Below are 24,812 nucleotides of genomic sequence, written 5' to 3' on the forward strand. Positions count from 1 at the left end.
ACCAAGTATTTTCAGCAGTTGACAGAAATGGTAGAGGAAGCACCAACCACTTCCTTTCTTCCAGAAGGTTACTACTGAGGTCACAAAATTTCTCCTTATTGAGTGTTGGAAAAGCCCACTCTCTAGACCTGGAGTCAGCAAACTTTTTCTCTACCAGGCCAGAAAATAAATATTTTAGGCTTTGTGGGCCATATGGTCTCTGTTGGAACCATTCAACTGCTGTTTTAGCATAAAACCAGCCATAGACAATACATAAATTAATGGGTATGGCTGTGTTCAAATAGAAACGGGCAAGTCACAAAAGTTGGCTTGTAAGCCATAGTTTTCCAACCCCTGCTCTAGATTTCTAAGATTCCCTTTTCCCATGAAAAAAATCTCCCCAGCAGTGCAGTGAGCTTAGTTTTATTCTCTTACAGTAGCAGATGGGGCAAGCAGTAAGTAAAGTAAAGATGAGAAACTTTAGAGAATTAAAAGCACTTGTAAATAAATTTATAGACTTAAGACCTAAAAGTCCTTGGGTTCTCTTATAGGTTCTGTGTTAGAGTCCTTGGTTATTTTAATTTTATTTTGTAAACTAATGACAAATTTTCCTGAATATTTCCTGGTGATAAAAGTAAGTAGCTTTTAAGAATGGAAAAAAACATGGGTGAAACTTCTTCTAGGCTCTAGTTTTCAAAAAACTATTTTGGCTTTAAGTGTTTAATGGCGTATACCAAAAATAAGTAAAAAAGTAACTGCTCATTCAGTTGGCCTTATATTCTGTTCTTGTCATTTCATTTACAGGTAATTGAATACAATCCTTCTCAGTGTCTGGATTGGTTGGCAGTGCAGACACCCCGAAATAAACTGGCACACAGCTGGGTCCTACAGAATATGGAAAACTGGGTTGAGCGGTTTCTTTTGGCTCACAATTACCCTAGAGTCAGGACTTGTAAGTTAAATATTCAGAATTTAACAAACCATTTGTTGTTGTTCCAAGTTTTGTTTTTTTTGTTTTGTTTTTAAGGTGACCACAATATGTCCATTGTTGTATAACGCAAAAGGCTCTTGGAGATATAATATTAGTGTTTGGAAACCTATGACAATGTTTTACAAATATCTATAGTGTTTTTGGTTTTTTTAAGGAGAGGAAACTATGTCCTTTCTTGGGTGACATCACTACCACTGTCATTTTTGTCTCCTTGCTTGATAGAGTGACCAAGCATGATCAGCATTAGTGGAGAGAGTAAAGGGTCAGAAAATCCTAGCTTGAATGTAACTTGAGAAGGCTAAGAGTAAAGTAACAATGAAGACATAAAACAAGCTGAGAGAAAATTTTCACTGAAATTATGGGAGTTAAATGATAGGCACCTTTATTGTACACAGACTGGAAGGAAATAACGATCTTGGAAGACAGAAGGACAAATACCAAAAATAGATAACCTCACAGAATAGAAAATTGCTGGTAAATAAATGTAGAATATGTTCTTTTTTGATAGTATTCAAACAAAAATCAAAGTCATTTTTAAAATTTCTTTAATCATTAAATTTAATCATTAAAATCATATTTTTCTAGCTGTCTGAGAGGGCTTAACACTCCAGTAGCAACAAACACGTCAAATACCCAGATCTCTGTTTCTAAACACCATTCTCCAATAAGACAAATCGCAGCTCCTTGGAGAAATGGCTGATACTAGGACTAGGGCAGGCAGTATACAGGATGAGTCTGGAGCATCTTATAGAATCAGAAAGTAAAGATGTAATCATAAAACAAAATCATGGGGTTATGTCAAAGGGACATATTACTAACTTGAAAACACTCTCAATGGCCAAAGCTGGAACAATTTGACTAAAAAATAATGTAGCACTGGATTATAAACCAAAGTATAAAATAAATATCCATGAGTCCATACTGATATAAATAAATGATTGAATAAATAAATGGAGAAAAGACAAATCTCGCATACAGAAGTATTCCAAATAATTTATGTACCTCCTCCCCCCAAAGAGGTGGCGCATAACTCCCCACCCCTTAGCTTAGTGACTTACTTTCAAAGAGTAGAGTATGGGGGTGGGGAAAATAATTTTAAGTGAAGAAACTTGACAAACATTAACTCAGGTGATTAAGGTTAACATAAGTCATGTTGATAGCACGTACCCTTGATATAATGTGATGCAAAAGGCACTTGACGTGTGTGGTCTTCCTCCTGAAAACCCATAATCTAAGTCTAACCGTGGTAAACATCAGACAAACTCAATTTGGGAGTTGAGTTCTACAATTGTACAAAAATACCTGACCAGAACTCCTCAGAATTATCAAGGTCATCAAAAGCAAGGAAAGTCTGAGAAACTGTCACGGCCAAGAAGAGCTTAAGGAGACATGACAATTAAATGTAATATGTTCCAGGGCCGGCCCCGTGGCTTAGTGGTTAATGCGCGCACTCCGCTGTTAGCGGCCCGGGTTCGGATCCCAGGCGCGCACCAACACACTGCTTCTCCGGCCATGCTGAGGCCACATCCCACATACAGCAACTGGAAGGATGTGCAACTATGACATACAACTATCTACTGGGGCTTTGGGGAGGAAAAAATAAATAAAATTATTAAAAAAAAAAAATGTGTTCCAGATGAGATCCTAGAGCCAAACAAAAGAACATTAGGGCAAAACTGTTGATATCTGAAGTGTAGAGTTTAATTAGTAGTAATGTGCCAATGTTGGTTCCTTATCACAACAAATGTACCAAAGTAATAATAGATGTTAACAATAGGGGAAATGGGGAGACGGCTGTATGGGAACTGTCTGTTCTGCCTATTCTAAAATAAAAGGCTTATTTGGGAAAAACACCTTTTAGTGGTAGGTACACATGGATTAGCATTGGTAATACTAATAGGCTTGTTTTTCCTGCCAGTTTAGTTGACTCCACAGTGATGGGATATTTGTAAGAGCTGATATGTATGTTGATTGGCATTTGTGTCCTCACTCTTGATCAAGAAATAATGAAAACCTAGCTGAACCAAAAAAAAAAAGATTTTTTAGCCAGCTAGTATACCTAGTATTCATGACAGTGCTGAGGCATTCTCATACATTGCAATCACATTGTAACTTAATATTACCTATGAAAGGCAATTTAGCAGTATGTACCAAGATGCTTAAAAATTTTTTGCCCGGGCCGGCCCCGTGGCTTAGCGGTAAAGTGCATACGCTCGGCTGCTGGCGGCCTGGGCTCGGATCCCGGGCGCGCACCGACGCGCTGCTTCTCTGGCCATGCTGAGGCCGCGTCCCACATACAGCAACTAGAAGGATGTGCAGCTATGACATACAACTATTTACTGGGGCTTTGGGGGGGAAAATAAAATAACTAAATAAAAAATTAAAAAAAAAATTTTTTTTTTTGCCCTTTTTAACTCAGTAATACCATTTCAAGGATTGCACTATAAGTCATCCAATATATGGATGCCCAACAGCATTCTTTATAGGTATGAAATATTAAAGACTGGATGTTGAATTAGAAAATAAATGGTTATAATGCATCATTTAGAAATTATAGTAGTGGAGAATGTAGTAATATGAAAAAGTGCTTTTGATATAACTTGAAAAAAAGGACCCAAATATTTGAATAGAATGAATATAACTTAGAATAAGAATTAGAGTGACATGTATAGCAGAAAAGCTACAGAGAAATGATTTTAAATCCTACAAAACAATATTAAGGAATGACTAAGAATGTTTAATCTAATCTAGAGAAAAGAAGAAAAATGGAGACAAGTGTCTTAAAATAGTTGAAGAGTTGCCATACAGAAATGGAAGTAGATTTGTTCTAAGTTCTCTATAATATAAAACTAGACTCAGACTCTTAAGCAAGGCAGTTTTTGGCAAGATGATCTGTTCTTCCATATTGATCTTCCTAATTATTCTCAATGATAAACATAATTAAAAAGTTGTGTTTTTCTCCCTAGCAGAACTTATTTTTTATTTAAAAGCAAATAGCTTTTATAGAAATAAATAGATGGTTAGATGTGTGATAAAGCAATGCAAAATGTTACTTGTATAATTTGTCCATCTATGGGTATTTAATAGAATTTTTTCAATCTTTCATTGTGTTTGAAAATTTTTCATAATAAAATGTTGGGGTAAAAGTATATAACTTAAACTGAATAAGTTTTTTTAATCACAAATTACTTTTCTCAATTGCGGTTTTATATAAAAATCGATCAGGATGACACCTACATGCCAAGTTCTTATATTTGAAACACATACAAATTGAGCCTAACTGAAAACAGACTCACCAGAGCAATATATAAAGGAAGGAGTATGTAGAAATGGAGTATTGTGCAGGAATAAAGTTTAATTTGAAATTAATCTGTGAAATAGATTACAATTAATTTTAGAAACCCTAACTTTATTTGCTTTGGCAGTACAATGGAAATTATCAAATTATAAGTAGAATAGTGGGAGACAGAATTGGTAAGTGTATTGAAAACTGTTAAACTGAAGCATTGGAGGCCTTGAGGAGACTCTGTAGTGAATGTTGTTAGGAGCATTAGCTCATGAGTCTGACAATCTGGATTTGAATTCCAGCTCTGCCACTTCCTGTGTAATATGGGGTAGTCTTACTGTTTTAAGGCTGAGTGAAAGTGGGGATAATAGAAGTAGTGCCTACTACATAAAGTTATGTTGTTAAATAGTAAACATTTGATAAATGTTAGCAATTCTTGTTGTTGTTGTTATTGTTTTACCATTATCATTATTGTCGTCGTCGTCGTCGTCATCATCATCATCATCATCATCATCATCATCGTTTCCCAAGGCCGAATCTGGGCTTCACTTCTTTATCTGTGTGACCTTGGTCTTTGCTTCTCCAAGATTCAGATTTTCCAGTATAACATCACCTACCTCCAGGATGATTGTGAGGATTAAATGAGATAATATTTGTAAAGTACCTAGCTCAATGCCATGCTGGTAGTAACTGCTTTTACAGATGGACTCAACTTATGAGTCATTAACCTCTCAGAATTATAGCATAGGCTTAATAATATTTTTCAGATATGTTGAAGGAGGCATTCTTTCTTTGTGTGCAGGGTTAGCCTAGAAGACATCTAAAGATTTTCCAAAGTTCTATAATCAGCATATATATAATCTTATATATTACAAAGGACTTTCAGATAGATCTCATTCTCTCTTTATAACTTAAGTACATTTTACCATTATCTGAAAAGTACATTTTACCATTATCTGAAAATTATTACAAAATAACTTCCATTATTTATAGAGAAGAAAAATACTAAGACCCTAAAATATTAAATGATTTGACCATGTCTGATAGCCTTATGTAGGACTTCTGGCTCCAAATGCTGTATTCTTCCTGTTAAACCATATTATTTCCTGAGGAGAAATGAAATGATAAAATAAGTGGAGAAATTCTACATCTTGGGAAAGCTAAACAAAAGAGGTTTAAGACTGTTTCTTGCTAATGTGATTGTTGTCGTGACTTTAAAAATAACAGTGACAGAATAGAAGGCATCTGTTTCATCATTCCTTGGGATCTTTCTATGGGGCCAATGGTAGAGCAGAAAGATATTAAAAGAGATGTTCATATCCCTTAATTTTTATTCATTTTAATTTTTTAAAGGGAAGAGTGGCTTTGTGTTTAATGACTGCTCTTCAGTCTCTTTTATATCTTGTAAGGATCTGACAGTTTTGTTTTACATTTTATAGCTGCAGCTTATCTTCTGGTGTCCCTTATACCAAGCAATTCATTCCGCCAGATGTTCCGGTCAACAAGGTCTTTGCACATCCCAACCCGTGACCTTCCACTCAGTCCAGACACAACAGTAGTCCTACATCAGGTCTACAACGTGCTCCTTGGTTTGCTCTCAAGAGCCAAACTTTATGTTGATGCTGCTGTTCATGGCACTACAAAGCTAGTGCCCTATTTTAGCTTTATGACTTACTGTTTAATTTCCAAAACTGAGAAGCTGATGTTTTCCACATATTTCATGGATTTGTGGAACCTTTTCCAGCCTAAACTTTCTGAGCCAGCAATAGCTACAAATCACAATAAACAGGCTTTGCTTTCATTTTGGTACAATGTGTGTGCTGACTGTCCAGAGAATATCCGCCTTATTGTTCAGAACCCAGTGGTAACCAAGAACATTGCCTTCAATTACATCCTTGCTGACCATGATGATCAGGATGTGGTGCTTTTTAACCGCGGGATGCTGCCTGCCTACTACGGCATTCTGAGGCTCTGCTGTGAGCAGTCTCCTGCATTCACACGACAGCTGGCTTCTCACCAGAACATCCAGTGGGCCTTTAAGAATCTTACACCACATGCCAGCCAATACCCTGGAGTGAGTAAAATTGATAACTCTTATATCTGTATCCTCAAATTGATTGGAAATACCTGTTTTTCCCCTATGGGAAGTGTGACAAAATATGGAAACTTTCTTAAGGAGTTAACATGTCTTTTTTTCCTTAAATACATGTATAAAATGCTATATTGTTATAAAATTGATAAATTACGTGGGTAATTTTTGCTAGGTTGATGTTGAAATTTTACCTTTAATGGAACTTATCTATTTTAATTTGTGGTTTTGTAAATATGTCTTTTACATGTACCTAATGAAAAAAGTCTGCTTTGTGGTACAGTTTTAGGGAAGTGAGTATTTACTATTTAAGTATTTATTATCAAGATCTACATGATATGCTAAGATGTGAGCCAGATTATCTTAGCTGTAGTATTCCCTATTTTTTCCTCACACTACATTCAAGTGAATGAAATGGTTGAAGGGTCTGTCAGAATACACATATATGCAGTCTAAATCTGATCCCTTTTCTCTGCAGACTATTTGTAGGTTTCATGTTTAATTTTTCCCCCTTCATGTAAGACTATCATTCCTGGATATTTCTTTTCACTGTTGCCTCTTACTCTCCGTTGTAAATTCAGGATTACACCAAGAGGGTATAAATCTGGGAAGGGGATTGAAGGAGAGTGCAGAACCTTTTTTCAAGCTGTGGTCAATCCAGAGGCAACACACTGACAGTAGGAGAAGCTGTTTGCTAAATGGGAGGTGGTAGAGAGTGGAGGAGTAGGAGCTTTTCCAAGACATTAAACATTTACTTAAGAATTCAATCAAGTGAATACAATAAAGGGTATTTTAGGTATTGGTATCCTTGAATTGTGTACTACACTCCTTTTTCCTATTGAAAAAAGGCTCTTAGCTGACCTTTAGACATAACGTAGTGAATTGTTTAGAATTTCTCACCCAGGAAGAATAACCTACTTTCGAGTCAAGAAAGTTAGAATGCCTATAATAAGGGAAAGAAAGTGAATGTATTAAGTACCAAAAGAGGTTCAAAGCCAATGAGAATACAGAAGGAGAAGAATGAGAGAGCTTGCCTGACTTAGGAGGAGTCAGGACAGGATTTATTAAGATTCACTGGACTTGTCTCTACTACATTCATATAAATAATATTTGATTTAGTTACTAAACATGATGTTCAAGGTTAAATATACATTTGATAAGTGCTGGGTGAGTTAGAGTATTTATCCCCTAATGTTTCTTTCCCTTGACGTCAATGAAATGTAACTTCTTTTATTGTAGAACTTATCTATTGGAGATTTTCATGAAAATGGTGCTTAAATCAATTTTTGCCATGAAAAATATGAATTGGGGGTTTCAGTTCATTAATAAGTATGTATTAGAAGTGCAACCTTCTCCTAACATACCTGTGAGTGAGTAAAAATCACAGCTAGTGTTTTACTAAAATGTTAGTACCCACATTTCATTCATCAGGTAACTTAAACTGACCATCCATCAGTCTAGAAAGATCATTCCAAATGTTGACATAAAGGGTTTTCCCAGAAACAGTATTAACTCAAGTGTAATTGAATGGTGTAAAATCTTTGTGACAAAGTAATGATTTTTCATTTATTAAAGAAAAGGGGGCAAAGGATTGGTGTAGCGTATCTCTGGACATATATTTCAAGTTATAAAACTAGTGCTTTAAGCAATATTAAGACTAAAAATGAACTATATTTACTTGTAGTCTTTTAATCTTCCTGAAATTCTGTTTTAAGATTATTTTCTTTTAGTGAATAATATATTGTTTTTAGAATAGAATTCATTGCTAATAGAAAGGTAGTATAATCTAACTTATTTGTGTAATTTTAAGAGCTGGCTAAGGTGCATAGCTTTCAGAAATGAGAATTAGATGTTCTAAAATCTTGTAGGGTTAAGAGATCACTGTAATGCTTATTTGCCCTTTTTAGGCAGTGGAAGAACTGTTTAACCTGATGCAGCTGTTTATAGCTCAGAGGCCAGATATGAGAGAAGAAGAATTAGAAGATATTAAACAGTTTAAGAAAACCACCATAAGTTGTTATTTACGTTGCTTAGATGGCCGCTCCTGCTGGACTACTTTAATAAGGTAAAAAGGTGTTTCTGGTGTTTTTTCTTTTTCTTTTTTTTTTGACTATTCTATTGAGGTCATATTGGCTTATGGCATTGTGTGAATTTCAGGTATACATCCCTCTATTTCAGTTTGTGTATAGACTGCATCGTGTTCACCACCAACAGTCCAGTTTTTGTCTGTCACCATACATATGTGCCCCTTTACCGCTTTTGCCTCCCTCCCCTAACCTCCATCTCCTCTGGTAAGCACCAGTCTGTTCTCCATATCTTCTATGTTTATCTTCGTTTTTTGTTTTTTGTTTTTTTTTTTTTTGTGAGGAAGATCACCCTTGAGCTAACATCCATGCTAATCCTCCTCTTTTTGCTGAGAAAGACCGGCTCTGAGCTAACATCTATTGCCAATCTTCCTCCTCTTTTTTTCCCCAAAGCCCCAGTAGATAGTTGTATGTCATAGCTGCACATGCTTCTAGTTACTGTATGTGGGACATGGCCTCAGCATGGCCGGAGAAGCAGTGCGTCGGTGCGCGCCCGGGATCCGAACCTGGGTCGCCAGCAGCAGAGCGCGCGCACTTAACCGCTAAGCCACAGGGCCGGCCCTATGTTTATCTTCCACATATGTGTGAAGTCATATGGTAATTTCTCTGACTTACTTCACTTAGCGTAATACCCTCAAGGTCCATCCATGTGGTCACGAATGGCACAATTTTGTCTTTCTTATGGCTGTTAGAAGTCTAGTATGTGTGTATATACACACCATATCTTCTTTATCCATTCATCTGTTGATGGGCACTTGGGTTGCTTCTACATCTTGGCTATTGTGAATAACGCTGCAGTGAACATAGGGATGCATATATCTCTTTTTTTTTGTTTTGTTTTTAAAGATTTTATTTATTTATTTTTTCCCCCCAAAGCCCCAGTAGATAGTTGTATGTCATAGCTGCACAACCTTCTAGTTGCTGTATGTGGGACACAGCCTCAACGTGGCCAGAGAAGTGGTGCGTCTGTGCGCACCCAGGATCTGAACCCGGGCCGCCAGCAGTGGAGCGCAGGCACTTAACCGCTAAGCCACGGGGCCGGCCCCTGCATATATCTTTTTGAGTCATTGATTTCATGTTCTTTGGATAAATACCCGGTGGTGGAATACTTGGATCATTATGGTATTTCTATTTTTAATTTTTCGAGAAATATCCATACTGTTCTCCATAGTGGCTGCACCAGTTTGCATTCCCATCAGCAGTGTATGAGGGTTCCCTTTTCTCCACATCCACTCCAACACTTGTTATTTTTTGTCTTGTTAATTAGAGCCATTCTGACAGATATGAGAATATCTCATTGTGTTTTTGTGTGTGTGTATGTGTGAGAGGAAGATTAGCCCTGAGGTAACATCTGTTGCCAATCCTCCTCCTTTTGCTGAGCAAGATTGGCCCTGGGCTAACGTCCGTGCCCATCTTCCTCTATTTTATGTGGGACGCCTGCCACAGCATGGCTTGATAAGTGGTGCGTGTGTCTGTGCCCAGGATCCGAACCTGTGAACCCTGGGCCACCAAAGCAGAGCACGTGATCTTAACCACTACACCACCAGGCTGGCTCACTCATTGTAGTTTTGATTTGCATTTCCCTAATAATCAGTGATGTTGAACATCTTTTCTTGTGCCTGTTGGCCATCTGTATATCTTCTTTGAAAAAATGTCTATTAATATCTTCTGCCCATTTTTTCATCAGGTTATTCATTTTTTTGTTGTTGAGTTGTATGAGTTCTTTATATATTTTGGAAATTAACCCTTTGTCAGATAGATGATTTGCAAATATTTTCTCCCAGTTGGTAGGTTGTCTTTCTGTTTAGTTGATGGTTTCCTTTGCTGTGCAGAAGTTTTTAGTCTGATGTAGTCCCATTTGTTTATTTTTTCTTTTGTTTCCCTTGCCTGAGTAGACATGGTATATCAAAAAGATAGTGCTAAGACCAATGTCAGAGAGTGTACTGCCTATATTTTCTTCTAGGAGTTTTATGGTTTCAGGTCTTACATTCAACTCTTCAATCTGTTTTGAGTTAATTTTTGTGTATGGTGTAAGATAGTGGTATACTTTCATTCTTTTGCATATGGCTGTCCAGTTTTCCCAATACCATCTATTGAAGAGACTTTCCTTTCTCCATTATATGTTCTTGGCTCCTTTGTCGAAGATTAGCTGTCCATAGATGTGTGGTTTTATTTCTAGGCTTTCAATTCTGTTCCATTTGTTTTGTTTTTCTAAGTGAGGAGATGGGGACTATCTTTTTGACACTTAAAAGAGGAATAATTGAAATTATGTATAACTGAAAGTTTACCAGTTCTTTAAGGTTATTAGGGAAGCATTTATGCATTTAGTCACCTTGGAAGAATTTATATTCTGAAAGTTAATGAGCTACTTTTGAACAGTTTTTGTTTTGGTTTGGTTTTGAATTGTTTGTGTTTGTGTATGTTTCATCAGAATCATGGAATCTTAGGGTTGGAAGGAACCTTAATGTACAGTCTTTCACCTAAAGCTTGAATCCTCCTCTCTGTGGCAGTTCATCCTAACTTCTGCTTGGACAGTTCAGTTCTAGAGGCCTCCAGAAACAGCTTTCTTCATCTTTGGATGAGTCTCACTGTTAATGTTTTTCATTCCATTTAGCCCAGATCTACCTATCTTTTTTAACTATAGAAATTAGCTAAAAATAACAAAACATGATCTTTATAACTAATTGTTTAGAGCCACAGAAGTTATTGAATGACTATAAAGGAACTGCTGCAAATTACAATTAATTCCCCTTAACTGTAGAAATAAAGTCCAAGTTAATTTCTTTGTGTGTGTGTGTGTGTGAGGAAGATCAGCCCTGAGCTAACATTAGTGCTAATCCTCCTCGTTTTGCTGAGGAAGACCGGCTCTGAGCTAACATCTATTGCCAATCTGCCTCGTTTTTTTTTCTCAAAGCCCCAGTAGATAGTTGTATGTCATAGTTGCACATTCTTCTAGTTGCTGTATGTGGGACGCGGCCTCAGCGTGGCCGGAGAAGTGGTGCGTAGGTGCGCGCACTTAACCGCTAAGCCACGGGGCCAGCCCTAGGTTAATTTCTTAAAATGCTTCTATACGTTACATCTAAGACTTGGAGGTGATGTCCTTTGTTAGGCACACATTTTTTGGCAATACTTTCTTGAACACTATTGTATCTTAGGTTAATCACCCCAAGATAAAGTTATTTCAGATTATCTTCAGAAAACTTTTAAATTTGGATCTTGGTTAGTACACAAAATAAAATTAACTATGCTTTTGCCAGGACTCTTTAAAGGAATTCTTTTAAAGTTTTGGCATTACTTTTGAATACATTGTATTCCCGAAATTTACTACTTAAAGCTTATTTTCGGAGAAACATTTAGAGCTTTTTAAATTCTTTTTTGAAAAAGAACAAACATCTCATTAAAGTAGAAGGATTGCCAGTTGTACTATATATAACAGCAGTTTCTGGTACCTAATAATGAAATAAGATCTATTAACAAGGGTAATACAGCTACTGTCGATTGTTATACAAATTATCTTCAAGGCCAACATGTGTTTTTAATGTTTTTCCCCTCATATTATTCTTTCTTCCCAACTAATGAGTGCTTTGATAATAAAAGTGTATTTTATTATTATCTAGAACTTAATGTGATTTAGAAGATAAACACATTATAAAAATGAATATTATTTATACTGAAACTTTAAAAATATTCCCATCACAAACCAGCCCTGATGGCCTAGCAGGTAAAGTTTGGCATGCTCTGCTTCAGCGGCCTGGAGTTTGGTTCTCAGGCGTGGAACCATACCACTTGTCTGTCAGTAGCCACACTCTGATGACAGCTCGCATAGAAGAGCCAGAAGGACTTACAACTATACACAACTATGTACTGGAGCTTTGGTGGGGGGGCAGGAAAAAAAAAAGGGAGGAAGATGGGCAACAGATTTTAGCTTAGGGTGAATCTTCCCCTGCAAAAACAAATAAATAAATAAATAAATGTGGGGGGGTATGTATATATGTATATATATGGGTATATATATTCGCATCACACCTCTCTTTCACCATTGTGGGTAATTAAGAGTTGACTAAATTTGAGTAGATATAACTTTTTTCTAAGATACTTAGAGGCTTTCTTATTTAATATTATCTCCTTTTATTACATTATTAACAAATAGATGTAGCAGTGTCTCTTCTGTAGGTAGGAAAGTAGAGAGCTTAAATGACAATTTACTTCTGCTTATTTTTTTTTATCACTTAAGTGTTCTGTTCTGATTGTCCATCTCGACTTTTATGTATTCTTCTAGTGCCTTCAGAATACTATTAGAATCTGATGAAGACAGACTTCTTGTTGTATTTAATCGAGGGTTGATCCTGATGACTGAGGTAAATATTTTATTGCATTTTATTGTAGATTTATCTCATTTTAATGTTCTCACCAACACTTCTTGTTTTGTGGATATTTAGAGTTTATGGTAGACTGTTTTAAAGGTGTCTGGATTTTAATTATACAAATCAGTAAATGCTAATTTATATTCCAAGAATAATTAGGTTACAGCTTTTAGGGTGCTGGTTTTTCTTCCATGGTGCCATACTTTTCCCCTTATTTTGTATTTTAGACAACCATTTGAAATAGACTAGTTTTATTCATTTCATTTGTTAAGGATAGAAACAAAGATGAAATTCATTTGATTTAATCAAGAAGACACAATTTCTCAAGAGCTCACTTATTTGACAGAGTTACAGAAACTGAGATTAGCATCATCAGAGGAAGTTAGTCAGCCTGTTACAGGTGGTTAAAGTCAGCCATTCATTCTTCCCATAATTCTTGAACATCCACAACTGGAGATGATTGTAAGGCCACAGAGGTACACTGTACCCTTTCGTCTAATAATGGAGACAAGACGAAAGAGCACATGCCAAGAGTAGCATGAGAATTAAGAAGTAGGATAGTTTTTTCAGTTATTGGTATTAGAGAAGAAGAATACAACATGTTTGAAACTGCACTTTGGAGAATTTGGACTTGCAAAGATAAGTGGGAGAATATTTAGATAAATGACTTCACCAGCACAGAGGCAAGAAAGTATTGGTTATATTTGAGAAATGCCAAGTATTTCTGTTTGGCTAAAACAAAAGGTATGTGAAGAGGAGTAGTGAGAATTTCATTCTTTCGTTCAACAGATGTTTGAATGTCTACTCTGTGCCAGGCATTGTGCTAGGCACTGGGGATACAGCAGTGCACAAAACAGACATGGTTCCTGTCCTCACAGCTTGCAGGTTAAATGCCACACAAGTACATTTTTCAGATTATGTACTGCCACAGAATCTAGGCTACGAATTTTGAACTTTAAATTGTGACTAGTACATAGACTATGGGGAACTGATTAGAGAGGATTAGAAACAAGATGCTTTGTTGTAAAATGAAACAGGAAGAAAACTAAGGCTTTAATTAAGCTAATATAGTTAAAGGAATTAAAAGATTTCACAAGCCAATATGATTAAAGGAATTCCTACCTTTTGGAGCTCTTTTGCCTCTTTCAGACCTACTATTTTGAGTATGGCTGATAGCTGTTTCACCATCATCTATCTTCAGAAACCCTGGAAAGTTAGTTAAAGCAGTTACCTCTTCTCTCCTATCTTCTGTTGTTGCCTGCTGCTTTGTAATCTCTAAGGCTTGCAGTCTTAGAGCAAACAGTAACCACAAAAAAACGATTAAACAAATTATTCCTTCAGACTCAACTGTATACACAAAACTAAACTGAAAGTGAGGACTCCTTTGTGTTTAAAAAGAGCTGAATAGGAGAATTTGACTTTTGGATAGAAAGCAAATACATTTGTTTTGTGCACACATGCACACACACAGTCTGAGTCTGAAAACATCTCTCATAGGGGATAAGCACTATCATTTTGTGTCTCAATAAAGTAAAAATGAAATGAAGTTTTCCATTTTTTTAAATCACTTGTAGTCATTCAACACACTGCACATGATGTATCATGAAGCTACAGCTTGCCATGTGACTGGAGACTTAGTGGAACTTCTGTCAATATTCCTTTCAGTTTTGAAGTCTACACGCCCATATCTTCAGAGAAAAGGTTTGGTCCTTCCTACTTCTTAGTTCTGTTAGTTCAGCTATTAAAGCGTGAAGTAAGGCTTTTAAACCCCTTGCTGCAGAGAATTTGTTTTTATCTCTAGTTTACGTACAGAAGATGGGGGGCCAGTGGTAGATATCAGGAAATGTTCATCATGACCTCCTGATATAAAGCTGGAATGTTCTTGTTTATTTTCATTATGCCTGCGTGAAAAATAGGCACGCATGCTGTGAGTGTCAAGATTTAGGAGATTGGAAAACATTTCCAAACCAAGCACAGTAACAACATGGGTATTTTGTAAATGTTCCTCAGCTGGAAACTTCCATGGCTTAGCTTAGATCATTTTTAGTTTCAAGAGAGATACCTATAAAACGTATCTCTCTTGTGTCCCTGTAAGATTGTATGAGCTCTGAACTTCATATAAATTCCTAGAAAATGGGACATATTCATCACCAAAATATGTGCTTTTAGAAATCTAACAGGTTTAACAATAGTAGCCATCTCATGAAAATAATCACTTAGCTTTCGCTAAAGATGTTTATGTAATTAATTTGAATTTCTTAATGTTAGCATTCTGTAGTTTAAAATAGAAAATAATTGTGAGAAAGTTTGGTCTCAAATGCCATATTTATGTATGCTTTTGTATTTGCAGATGTGAAACAAGCATTAATCCAGTGGCAGGAACGAATTGAATTTGCCCATAAACTGTTAACTCTTCTTAATTCCTATAGCCCACCAGAACTTAGAAATGCCTGTATAGGTAAGTTACTTGGAAAATATACCTGTGTAAAAACGTAGTGCAAGAACATTTTTGTGGATTTTTTTGTTTTTTGTAAGATGCGATGTTAGTTCTGTTGGGTTTGAAAGACATTTACTTTTTATGTGTAACTCATACTGGCCAGCAGGTCCTAAGAAAATCAGTTTCTATTTCTTTACATGCCGATAGTTACCTGTGCGATCATGGGCAGGTCACTTAATATATCTGGGCTCTTTGACCTCAGGTTATCTCTAGATCTCTTTCAGCTCTGAAATCTGCTGCTGCTATATAAGCAAGATAGATTCATGCAAATGTTTACAAAATAGAACTGACATTATAAAGGATTGAGGTGATTATTTCACTGTGAGTTCTTTTGCCTAAATATACTCCTTAGTAGCTGTTCTTACACTCCTATTTTACCTTTTTATTGATTGCATATTTATAATAAAATGATAATTTGTGCCTATTAAAGGACCCCCCTCGTTTTAAATTTACATTGAATTTTTTACTATCTTAGAAGTCATTTAAAGTCATATTTAGAGACTATAACTGTTTATTTATAATTTCTCAAAGTGATATGTATAGACAGTCAGTCTTAGCATGTATTGGCCTGATGTTCTGTAGAATTACTGGCGTATACTTCCCCAGCAGGAGAGGAGGGGCACGTAGCAGTAACCTCTGATTGCCAGAAACTCTCCAGTAGCCTGTTCTCATGAGCTTTACTCGTAGGTGATTAGAGGATGAGAATCAGTCCAGCTAGCATCATGAAACATTAAAAGTAGATTAAGGATTATCCCTCAGATCTGAAGAACTTTGAATCTTAGATTTCTTTCTAAGCTGCTTTGGTTAATTTTATAAAGACACATAATCAATGTGCATTAAATATTTCCCTCAGTGTACTTCTCCTCCGTGATGCTTCTCTTGGATAAATAAAATACAAATAAGTAGTTTTAAAATTTGGTTTCTAAGTGATGGCCCTATTGTGGTTAGCTGCTGATCCAGATTTGATTGAGCATCAGATAGAATTTCTCCCGGTGTCAGGAGCTAAAACAGTTTAGACTCATTAAAACTTTTCAGCTGCCACACTGCAACCAGTAACCCCAACAGGATTTGTGAGTTTGAAAGTAGCAGATAGACATACTCCAATTTTTTAAAACCAAAATTGTGTTTTTATTTTCAGATGTCCTCAAGGAACTTGTGCTTTTGAGCCCCCATGACTTTCTTCATACTCTGGTTCCATTTCTACAACACAACCATTGTACTTACCATCACAGTAATATACCAAGTATGTATTCATCTAGCACAGTACTTGAATATGGCGATTGGCATTTAATCTTTCTGCACACTGAAACATGGAGATTTATTTTTTCCATTTATTCTTATTGTACACTTTTAATGTCTTAGTGTCTCTTGGACCTTATTTCCCTTGTCGAGAAAATATCAAGCTAATAGGAGGGAAAAGCAATATTCGGCCTCCGCGCCCTGAACTCAATATGTGCCTCTTGCCCACAATGGTGGAAACCAGTAAGGTATGTTGGGAAGCCAGAAAAACCATGTTTCTGTAGTACACAGTAATTTGAAATTTCCCCTCTGGCAGTTACAAGTATATTAGACTAAATGACCATTTTGTGGATCCTAAGAAGATTAGACTCATTTGGACTTTTTCCTTTTAGTGCTCTGAAATGTTGGTTGAATATTTGTAAAATCAACAATAAGCACAAGTAGTAAGTTTTTTTTCCCCTCAAAAAATACTCTGATAGACAGCCTTATTAGTATTTGTCTCTAGGCTAAATTATAACTGGGTCATATATCTAAACCTGAAAAGTCAAGTTAGGTACTTAGTACTGTTTAAATTTGGCCACATAATCAATGACTTCTTTTACTGCCCTTCAATTATAATCCTTTGACCTAAGCCTAATATCACTGATTGACAGATTATCATCATTTGTAATCTGATTCTTGTCCTCTAACGCCTATTCTAAAATAATGCTAATTCTAAATTATAGAGAGAAGGTACATTGACAAAGGATAATTTATCTTAGTTTCAACATTTTTTTAAACAATTTTTCCCATTTATCTTGCTTCAGCCGACTGCATTCACACTCTCTCTTGCCCAGTATCTTTGGATCTTAAATAAACTTAAGAAGTTCCTATAAGATAAAATATTAAAAATAATTAATACTGTAGTAATCCTTACAGAAATAGTTCGGAATCTATTTCAAAAATCAAATTTAATTCACTCTTCTTGATATGTCTGTAGGGCTAAAGGGTCACATTTTAAAATCTTACCTAATTTTACTTTATTAAAGTATATAGAAATAATGGGTAATTCTAATTGATAGCATTTGCACACTGAAAATAAACTTGCTACAATTAAGATCTTAACATTACTAGAAATTTAGAATTTAAAATTAGGTTCTTATAGAATTTAAATATTTAATAAGCTTTTTAGTTAAACTTATTACATTTGCACAAAATATGCTCTTTAATTTATTATACAATTTAAGTGCAACCATTTTATCATCTTTAACCTTCAGGGCAAAGATGACGTTTATGATCGTATGCTGCTAGACTACTTCTTTTCTTATCATCAATTCATCCATCTATTATGCCGAGTTGCAATCAACTGTGAAAAATTTACTGAAACATTAGTTAAGCTGAGTAAGTATAAAAGATGAGCAGTAAATTCCACTGAATTATTTTAAGCCCCTAGCCATTCAGGAAGGGGAGAAAAAAAAATGAGACAATCTTTTTTTTCTTTTTTAAAGTGAATGTTTAAAAATATTAGTTATTCTTGGGAACATTTTTATTTCTATTAAGAAAACACCAACTTACTGGTTTCCATTGAATAGTTATGCCCAGAGTTTCAGCTGGCCTATAAAGGAGTATGGAGTAGGGCTGATCACTTTTGTACATAGAAGCCTAAATCATCTTCCATCTACCCAGCAGAATTTAAAAACAGGAAACAAACTGCTCTGCTTAGGGAGGCAGGCTTAGAGATGGACTTCCCCAGACCTGATCTTGAGGGTAAGATGAGATCTGTATTGCCAGCTGTGCTTTGGAGCTGGCAATGCCAAGAGCAAGCTGAGTGGGCTTGCCAGGGTGAAGCAGAGGTGCATATATGAGTAAAGTAGGAGGTAAGTCTCATAAAATAGAGAGGTGAGTGAGAAGAAGGAAAATTTGAAAAGGAAGATATGAGAAATAGAAAACAAAACCATCAATGAATTATGAAGGGGGGAAAAAACTCGAATTACTTAATAGTAATATTGTCTCTCCCAGGATGTGCCTGAGAGCTGTTAGAGAACTGCTCCCTTTGGGTGATCTTTTCTAGCTGATAAGTCTTCAGAAGACGTGTAGCTTTCCTCCAGATGTCCCCTATCTCAGGACCTCCAGAGTTCCCAGGCTCTGTGTGTCCTATGAGTCTTACTTCTTTAGGGATAACCCAGAATCCTCTCCAGTGTTCTGTAGTTTTGTTTCAGAGCATGAGAAGTGAAATATTCATGGAACCAACACCCAGGTCAAGAAATAGAATATTACCACACTCTAGAATGTCCCCCTTGTGCTCCTTCTCAACCCCTTCCTTCCTATGGAAAAAGTTTTGCTCCATTATAAGTAGGGCAAAAGATATGAACCTACCTTAGGTTTCATTCTAAGAAGAAGGAAGTGGTATCATCCATCAGGGATAATTCCTCTTCAGGAAAACCATCTTATTGGTAAGTGATTAGAGTGTCTTCAGATTTGAAAAGTTGTTCCTTCCTCCTGTTATCATTAGCTGGTTTTATATATATATGTGGCCGAAGTGCCAAGACATGGGGGAGGGGAGGGGAGGATATGCTCAGATTGGCCATTTCATGATTACACAATTGGATTATGGCACTTGGTAAAAAGCTAAAATGTAGCAGTGGTGGTGATGAGGTGTGAGAAAACATCCAGGAGTTCTAGTAACACAGCCTTGCTCCCAGATAAGGAGGGGCACTTACAAAGATGCTGAACTTAAGAAAAGTTCTTGGTAACTGTGTTCATAGATTCATTTCAAAAGTTGTGTTAGGAGCTGTTTTAGCTACTTGAACAGCTCTGAGCAAATACTGAATGTTCTACCCTGTTTGGGACTGTCTTCCTCATCACAACAAATACACGGTTTCAGGGAAATTAAACAGGAGAAAAAGGAGAGAAGGAAAGGACACACACTTAGCCATCCACATTAGCTGAATCAAGTTTCATGATATTTTATGCTCACATCACTCTTAGAACTGTGAAGCGCTGTTGACGCTGCCTCATAGTGTTTAGTTCTCTACATAAGCACTCTTCTATAGAACTTTTTACGAGGATGGAAATATTCTCCAACTGCGTCACCGTCCACGATATGATAGCCACTAGCCATATGTGAGGGTTGAGAACTTGAAATGTGATTAAGGAACTGAATTTTTATTTTATTTAATTTTAACCAAATTAAATAGCCAGATGTGGCTGGTGGCTACTGTGTTAAATAAATAGCACATCTCTAGATATAAACCAAAACCCTCACAGATTGAGCAGGAAAAATCCTTTTTCATGGTTATATTTTAGTTAATGCAGAAAATTCGACATTATTTCGAATATGAAGTACGACAAAGACCTAAAAGCAGTGCTTTCCTTATGCCTCTTATAAATGGAGAGATGAAGCTGTAGTGTTTGAAGTTAACTCCCTCTTCCTGGTTATTACCAGGGAGAGGCAGCCAGGAAAGGGCTTGAAAAAGCAAAGCCCTCAGTAACGTGGGAAGCAGAGAGTTGATAAGGAGTTTTAATTTGTATAATTTCTTCAAGAAATTATATTTGGCAACAAAGAGAGAAAATAGTAAGTGTAAATTGGTTATGTCCTTAATCATTTGAGCCTTGGGGTCAGATGGTCCAAGAGTCAGAATATTGTGACCATAGGTGGGATTGTCATTTCCAGTTTTGACAAAGTATCTTTGTGGTAATTCTTATATGAGTAACTGAGCAGATTTCAAGATTTGTTAGGGGATAAAAGGAATTATGTAATAATTATAGATTAGAATTGCAGGGTATAGATTTGCAGGTATTAAATAGTAAACAAAAGGAGGGTCGGGGTGCTTTTAAAGTGAGGACAGTCAGGCATGGGGTTAGAGAAGACAGAAAGAAGTGGGGAGAAAATTAAGGGAGGGTGAACAAAGCTACTGACTGCCATATGGAATAACTGTGTGTCTGAAACCACACTATTTTGATATTTAAAAATAGCAGAGTTTAGCCATAAAAAATCTGAAAAAGAATAATAATAAGAGAGACTGGCACTATTGATTTCTAAAATACTTACTAAAGATACAGTAATTTTTAATTTTATTTTTTAGTATTTAATATACATACATAGTTAACCATTAAAACAATATCAAAAAGGTACACATCACTGTATCACTCATAAACCTGCCCCCTACTACATTTTTTGTCTTTGTTTTTTTTTGTTTTTTTTTTTTTTTTTTGCATAAAAACAGCAAATACGGGTTTATTTTCTCCCCTTGCTTACATAAAAGTAAACTAAAACGATTAAAACCATGTGAGGCAGATACATAGGCAGAACAGTAGAAAAACAGCCCAAAAAGAAACATAGAGATACACAGGGATTTGGTAGATAATAAAGATGACATATCAGATTAGTAGAGAATGGATGGTATTGACATAACTGGTTAGCTATCTGGGGAGATGAGAGTCAAGACTTTAATACCTACTTCACTCCTTAGACCAAAATACATTCCGGGATCCTGGGATTAAAGATTTAATTGTGGAAAATAAAATCATAGAAATATTTTTTTTTTTAAACATAGGATTATATGGAAATTAACCTTGAGATTTGAAAGACCTCGTTAAGCAGGCCACAAAATAAGAATAAGAAATTGAAAATCTTGACTACATAAAAATTGAAAATACTGCATGTTGAAAAACGCCGTAAATTGAATTAAAATACAAACAGCTAATGGGAAAAAAATATTTGTATTCTTAACAGATAAATGGCTAGTATTATCAATATTCAGTGTTTAGGATTTAGTAAGATGAGTAAAGAACATTAAGTAAAATAAGCAAAGGACATGAACAGGCAATTCACATACAGAAAAAAGTAAATGTTTGGTAACCATATGAGAAGTTGCCTCATTGCAAACAACAGTGATTTCTTGGGACCAGCCCACTGGCGTAGTGGTTAAGTTCACACACTCAGCTTCGGCAGCCCAGGGTTCCCGGGTTCAGATCTGGGTGGGGACTAGCGCACCACTCATCAAGCCATGCTGTGGTGGCATCCCATGTACAAAATAGAGGAAGGTGGGCACAGATGTTAGCTCAGGGCCAGTCTTCCTCACCAAAACAAAAACAAAACAATGATTTCTTTTTTTCTCCAACTTTGAGATAAAGTTTAGATGATATACATACTTACACAGTTGGGGGAAAAAAGAGATCTTATAGTGGAGTCAGTGTTGGGAGGCAGTTTGGCATTATCCATTTAGATTGTTTGTGCCCTCTGACCTAGCAATACCAGATCTAGGAATCACCCTATTCTACTCATACAAGTGTACAACAGCATACATAGGATGTTTATTTTCATTTGGTTTGTATTGGGTAAAAACTAGAAACACCCCAAATGTCTATCGGTAGAAGCTAAGTTAAGTAAACCATAGCTCATCTGTACTATATAGTCTTTAACAAGATAGGATTGACCTTGGATTACATTAAAAAAGCAAATTGGAAAACAGTCTGCAGAATATGACCACATTCTTATAAACGAGGAAAAATCACTCAGTACCTTTAAAAAAAAAATAGAGGATTATACTTTAACTGTATAAGGATAAAATTATGGGGTGCTTTCATTTCCTGTGTTAAATATTTGTAAGGTTTAAATTATTTGTGCATGATCATGCATTGGTTTTGTATTTGAGGAAAAACCCCAAAGTTTTTAAAAAGTAATAGAGAAAACTGGTACTGCAAACTCTAATCATACCATTTTTTTAGGTACCATTGTTGACATAAAAAATTAACAATGAGATGCTCCAGTAAAATTAAATAACAAATCTCTAGATTTCATCATTTAATTAAATAATTTTCATTTTCAGAGACAAAACAAATTTCTATCACCTTTATTATTTAACATTGTTTTTGAAAGTTTTCTTAATATATTAATTAATAAAAGTAGGGGCTGGCCCCATGGCCTAATGGTTAAGTTCAGCATGTTCCACCTCGGTGGCCCAGGTTTGGTTCCCAGGCACGGACCTACACCACTCATCAGCAGCCATGCTGTGGCAGCGACCCACATACAAAATAGAGAAAGATTGGCACAGATGTTAGCTCAGGGAGACTCTTCCTCAGCAAAAACAACAACAATAAATAATAAATAAATAGATAATAAATAAATGTAAAAAATAACTTTTTGCAGGTAACATTATGATGTACTTAGAAAATCCAAAATCTCTAGAATTAAAAAATTAGTATAGTTGGTAAAAGTAAACAGATTAAAAATTCAAATTAGCAAAAGCACAGCTCTGGTTCATGTTTTACCTTTTTGTGATGTCAAGGTGGTACTGATTGGATAAACACCTGGTTAGCTATTTTCCAAAAGGCTTCTTAGAGTGAATATACTTCAGCCCATTGCCAATCATTCAGTGCAGATCAGAAGAGAGCTTTTACCAATCCACCAAGGGCACATCCATTTATCCTATGCTAATACATAGTAGTTACATTAAAAGACATATTTATAATGCAGAGGTTGGTTACTAGTTTGTTAATTTACAAAAAGGAGGAACTGGCACAGGGATCCGAATATTCTGTGGTAGGGCCAGCAGATTTTTTTCCAGTAACCTACATGGGAAGCCAAATAAACAACAGTAGGTTGCTTGGTGGGTATGAAATCAGAACGGGGGGATTTAGAAGAATCAAATGTTTGATATTCTAAGACTAAGATGTCTTGATGATTTAGTCTCACAGTGGAGCATTAGTCGTGGGCTTTCATCCATTGGCTAAAGCTACCACCTCCCATGGATAATGCTTGGATGGGATAAACACTCATAGTTAGAAAACTAAACAAAGAATCATAACACAATTCAGATAGGAGAAACTCAAGTAAATATACATATGAAATATTTCATCCTCATAGCAGTCATCTGAATTACCATTTTACCTAAAAGCAGTGTCAGTAACACATCCAGCAGCTTCTACAGTAAGGTGTTACTAATGAAAAAAAGATATGTTTGGAACAGTTTGTGATTATTGTGTATTATTAGTTCCTTTGTGGGTGGGGTTAGGGTAGGGTAAGGACCCTGTTGAGGATGCCTGAAGTGACAGGATGAAGAAAAACAAGTGGTACAGGAACCAGTATGTTTTAGGCCTGCCCATCCTGTTTACTGAGACAAGGCTTAGACATGTGCCTGAGAACTTTGGTGATTGCATCTCCCTGTGCTTTGAACCCAGTAAGTGAGAGACTCCAGAAGGTATTGGAGGAGGAGTTTGTAGAGTGGGATGGCATTGGCCTCTATCTTGAGTCACAGAGCTAAGATGTACCTAAGCCTCAGTGCTTTGTGTAGATGCTAGAAAGAAACCGAAACTGTGTTGCTCTGAAGGGATGGCCTTCCTTCCAAATGAGGTGCAGCTCAGAGAGGAAATAGGTAGGACTGTGAAAGAGGTGTCTTCAGCTCACCGTGGGTGGCACGGTGTTTTCCAGAGTGTAGTATAAAGATGGTCCAGGGAAAATAATTTTTATATTAATATGTATGGATGGATCTTACTTTTTATAAAAATATTTAACTAGCACACCGAATCCATGATTTCTTAGATGTTGCCTATGTTGTCCCTATATTGCCTAAGATAAGGTTAATGTATTAGCCCCTCTACGTGAATCTAAAGAACAGTATAAAATAAACAGTACAGGTGTTGGACAGATAGGAAAATGATACATGAATGAATAAAGTTTGAGAAAATACTGATTGAAAAGATTATGGGCTTTAGAATTAGATAAATTTTGAGGTAGGCGCAACTGTATTGCTCACTGGCTTTTGGGATGAACGTGAGCAGGTTACATAATGTCTCTGAGTCTGATTTCCTCATCCAAAAAAGGGGGGGATATGAGGATAAAACAACACCTTCCAAAGTTGATGAAAAAATTAAATGTGACGTACCAGCACAATAGATACCAGTACATGTTTCTTTCTTTCTTCTCTTTTAAAATAAAGATATTTGTATCAGAATATCAATTGGAAGTCATCTTATATCATAGACGTCCTCCATGTTTTTTTTGTTTGTTATGGTAGTGCTGGCTTTTTGGTAGTTGTGGAAAATAGGAATAAAGATTGTTTTACTTTGAGGAATAATTGGAGAAAAAAGAATAAAGACTAGAGAAACTTAAATTGAAATATACAGTTGGCTTTCACATGAGAGGGTCTACGTCAGGGCAGCCTCTGGTTCAGGGGTTGACAGATTCTTTCTGCAAAGGGCGGCTGTTAAATATTTTCGACTTCGCAGGACATATATGGTCTCTGTCGCATAGTCGTCTTTGTTTGGCTGTTTGTTTTTTTACAATCCTTTAAAAACGTGAAA

The 24,812-nt window shown here is 36.1% G+C and overlaps 1 protein-coding gene across 6 annotated transcripts in view; it reads left to right on the top strand.

Moving 5' to 3' along the window:
- The window catches only part of USP34 (ubiquitin specific peptidase 34), a 244,102-nt gene that overhangs the window by 212,438 nt on the left and 6,852 nt on the right, over window positions 1–24,812 (top strand). For all 6 annotated transcript variants that reach the window (XM_058551143.1, XM_058551144.1, XM_058551142.1 and 3 more), the window contains 9 exons: window positions 784–931; window positions 5,696–6,330; window positions 8,253–8,410; window positions 12,709–12,787; window positions 14,368–14,494; window positions 15,144–15,251; window positions 16,429–16,533; window positions 16,653–16,777; window positions 17,786–17,909. In XM_058551143.1, the coding sequence (XP_058407126.1) occupies window positions 784–931; window positions 5,696–6,330; window positions 8,253–8,410; window positions 12,709–12,787; window positions 14,368–14,494; window positions 15,144–15,251; window positions 16,429–16,533; window positions 16,653–16,777; window positions 17,786–17,909 (1,609 nt within the window). The remainder of the gene's footprint in view (window positions 1–783; window positions 932–5,695; window positions 6,331–8,252; window positions 8,411–12,708; window positions 12,788–14,367; window positions 14,495–15,143; window positions 15,252–16,428; window positions 16,534–16,652; window positions 16,778–17,785; window positions 17,910–24,812) is intronic.

This window comes from Diceros bicornis, chromosome 12 (assembly GCF_020826845.1).
Source record: "Diceros bicornis minor isolate mBicDic1 chromosome 12, mDicBic1.mat.cur, whole genome shotgun sequence".
NCBI lineage: Eukaryota > Metazoa > Chordata > Mammalia > Perissodactyla > Rhinocerotidae > Diceros > Diceros bicornis.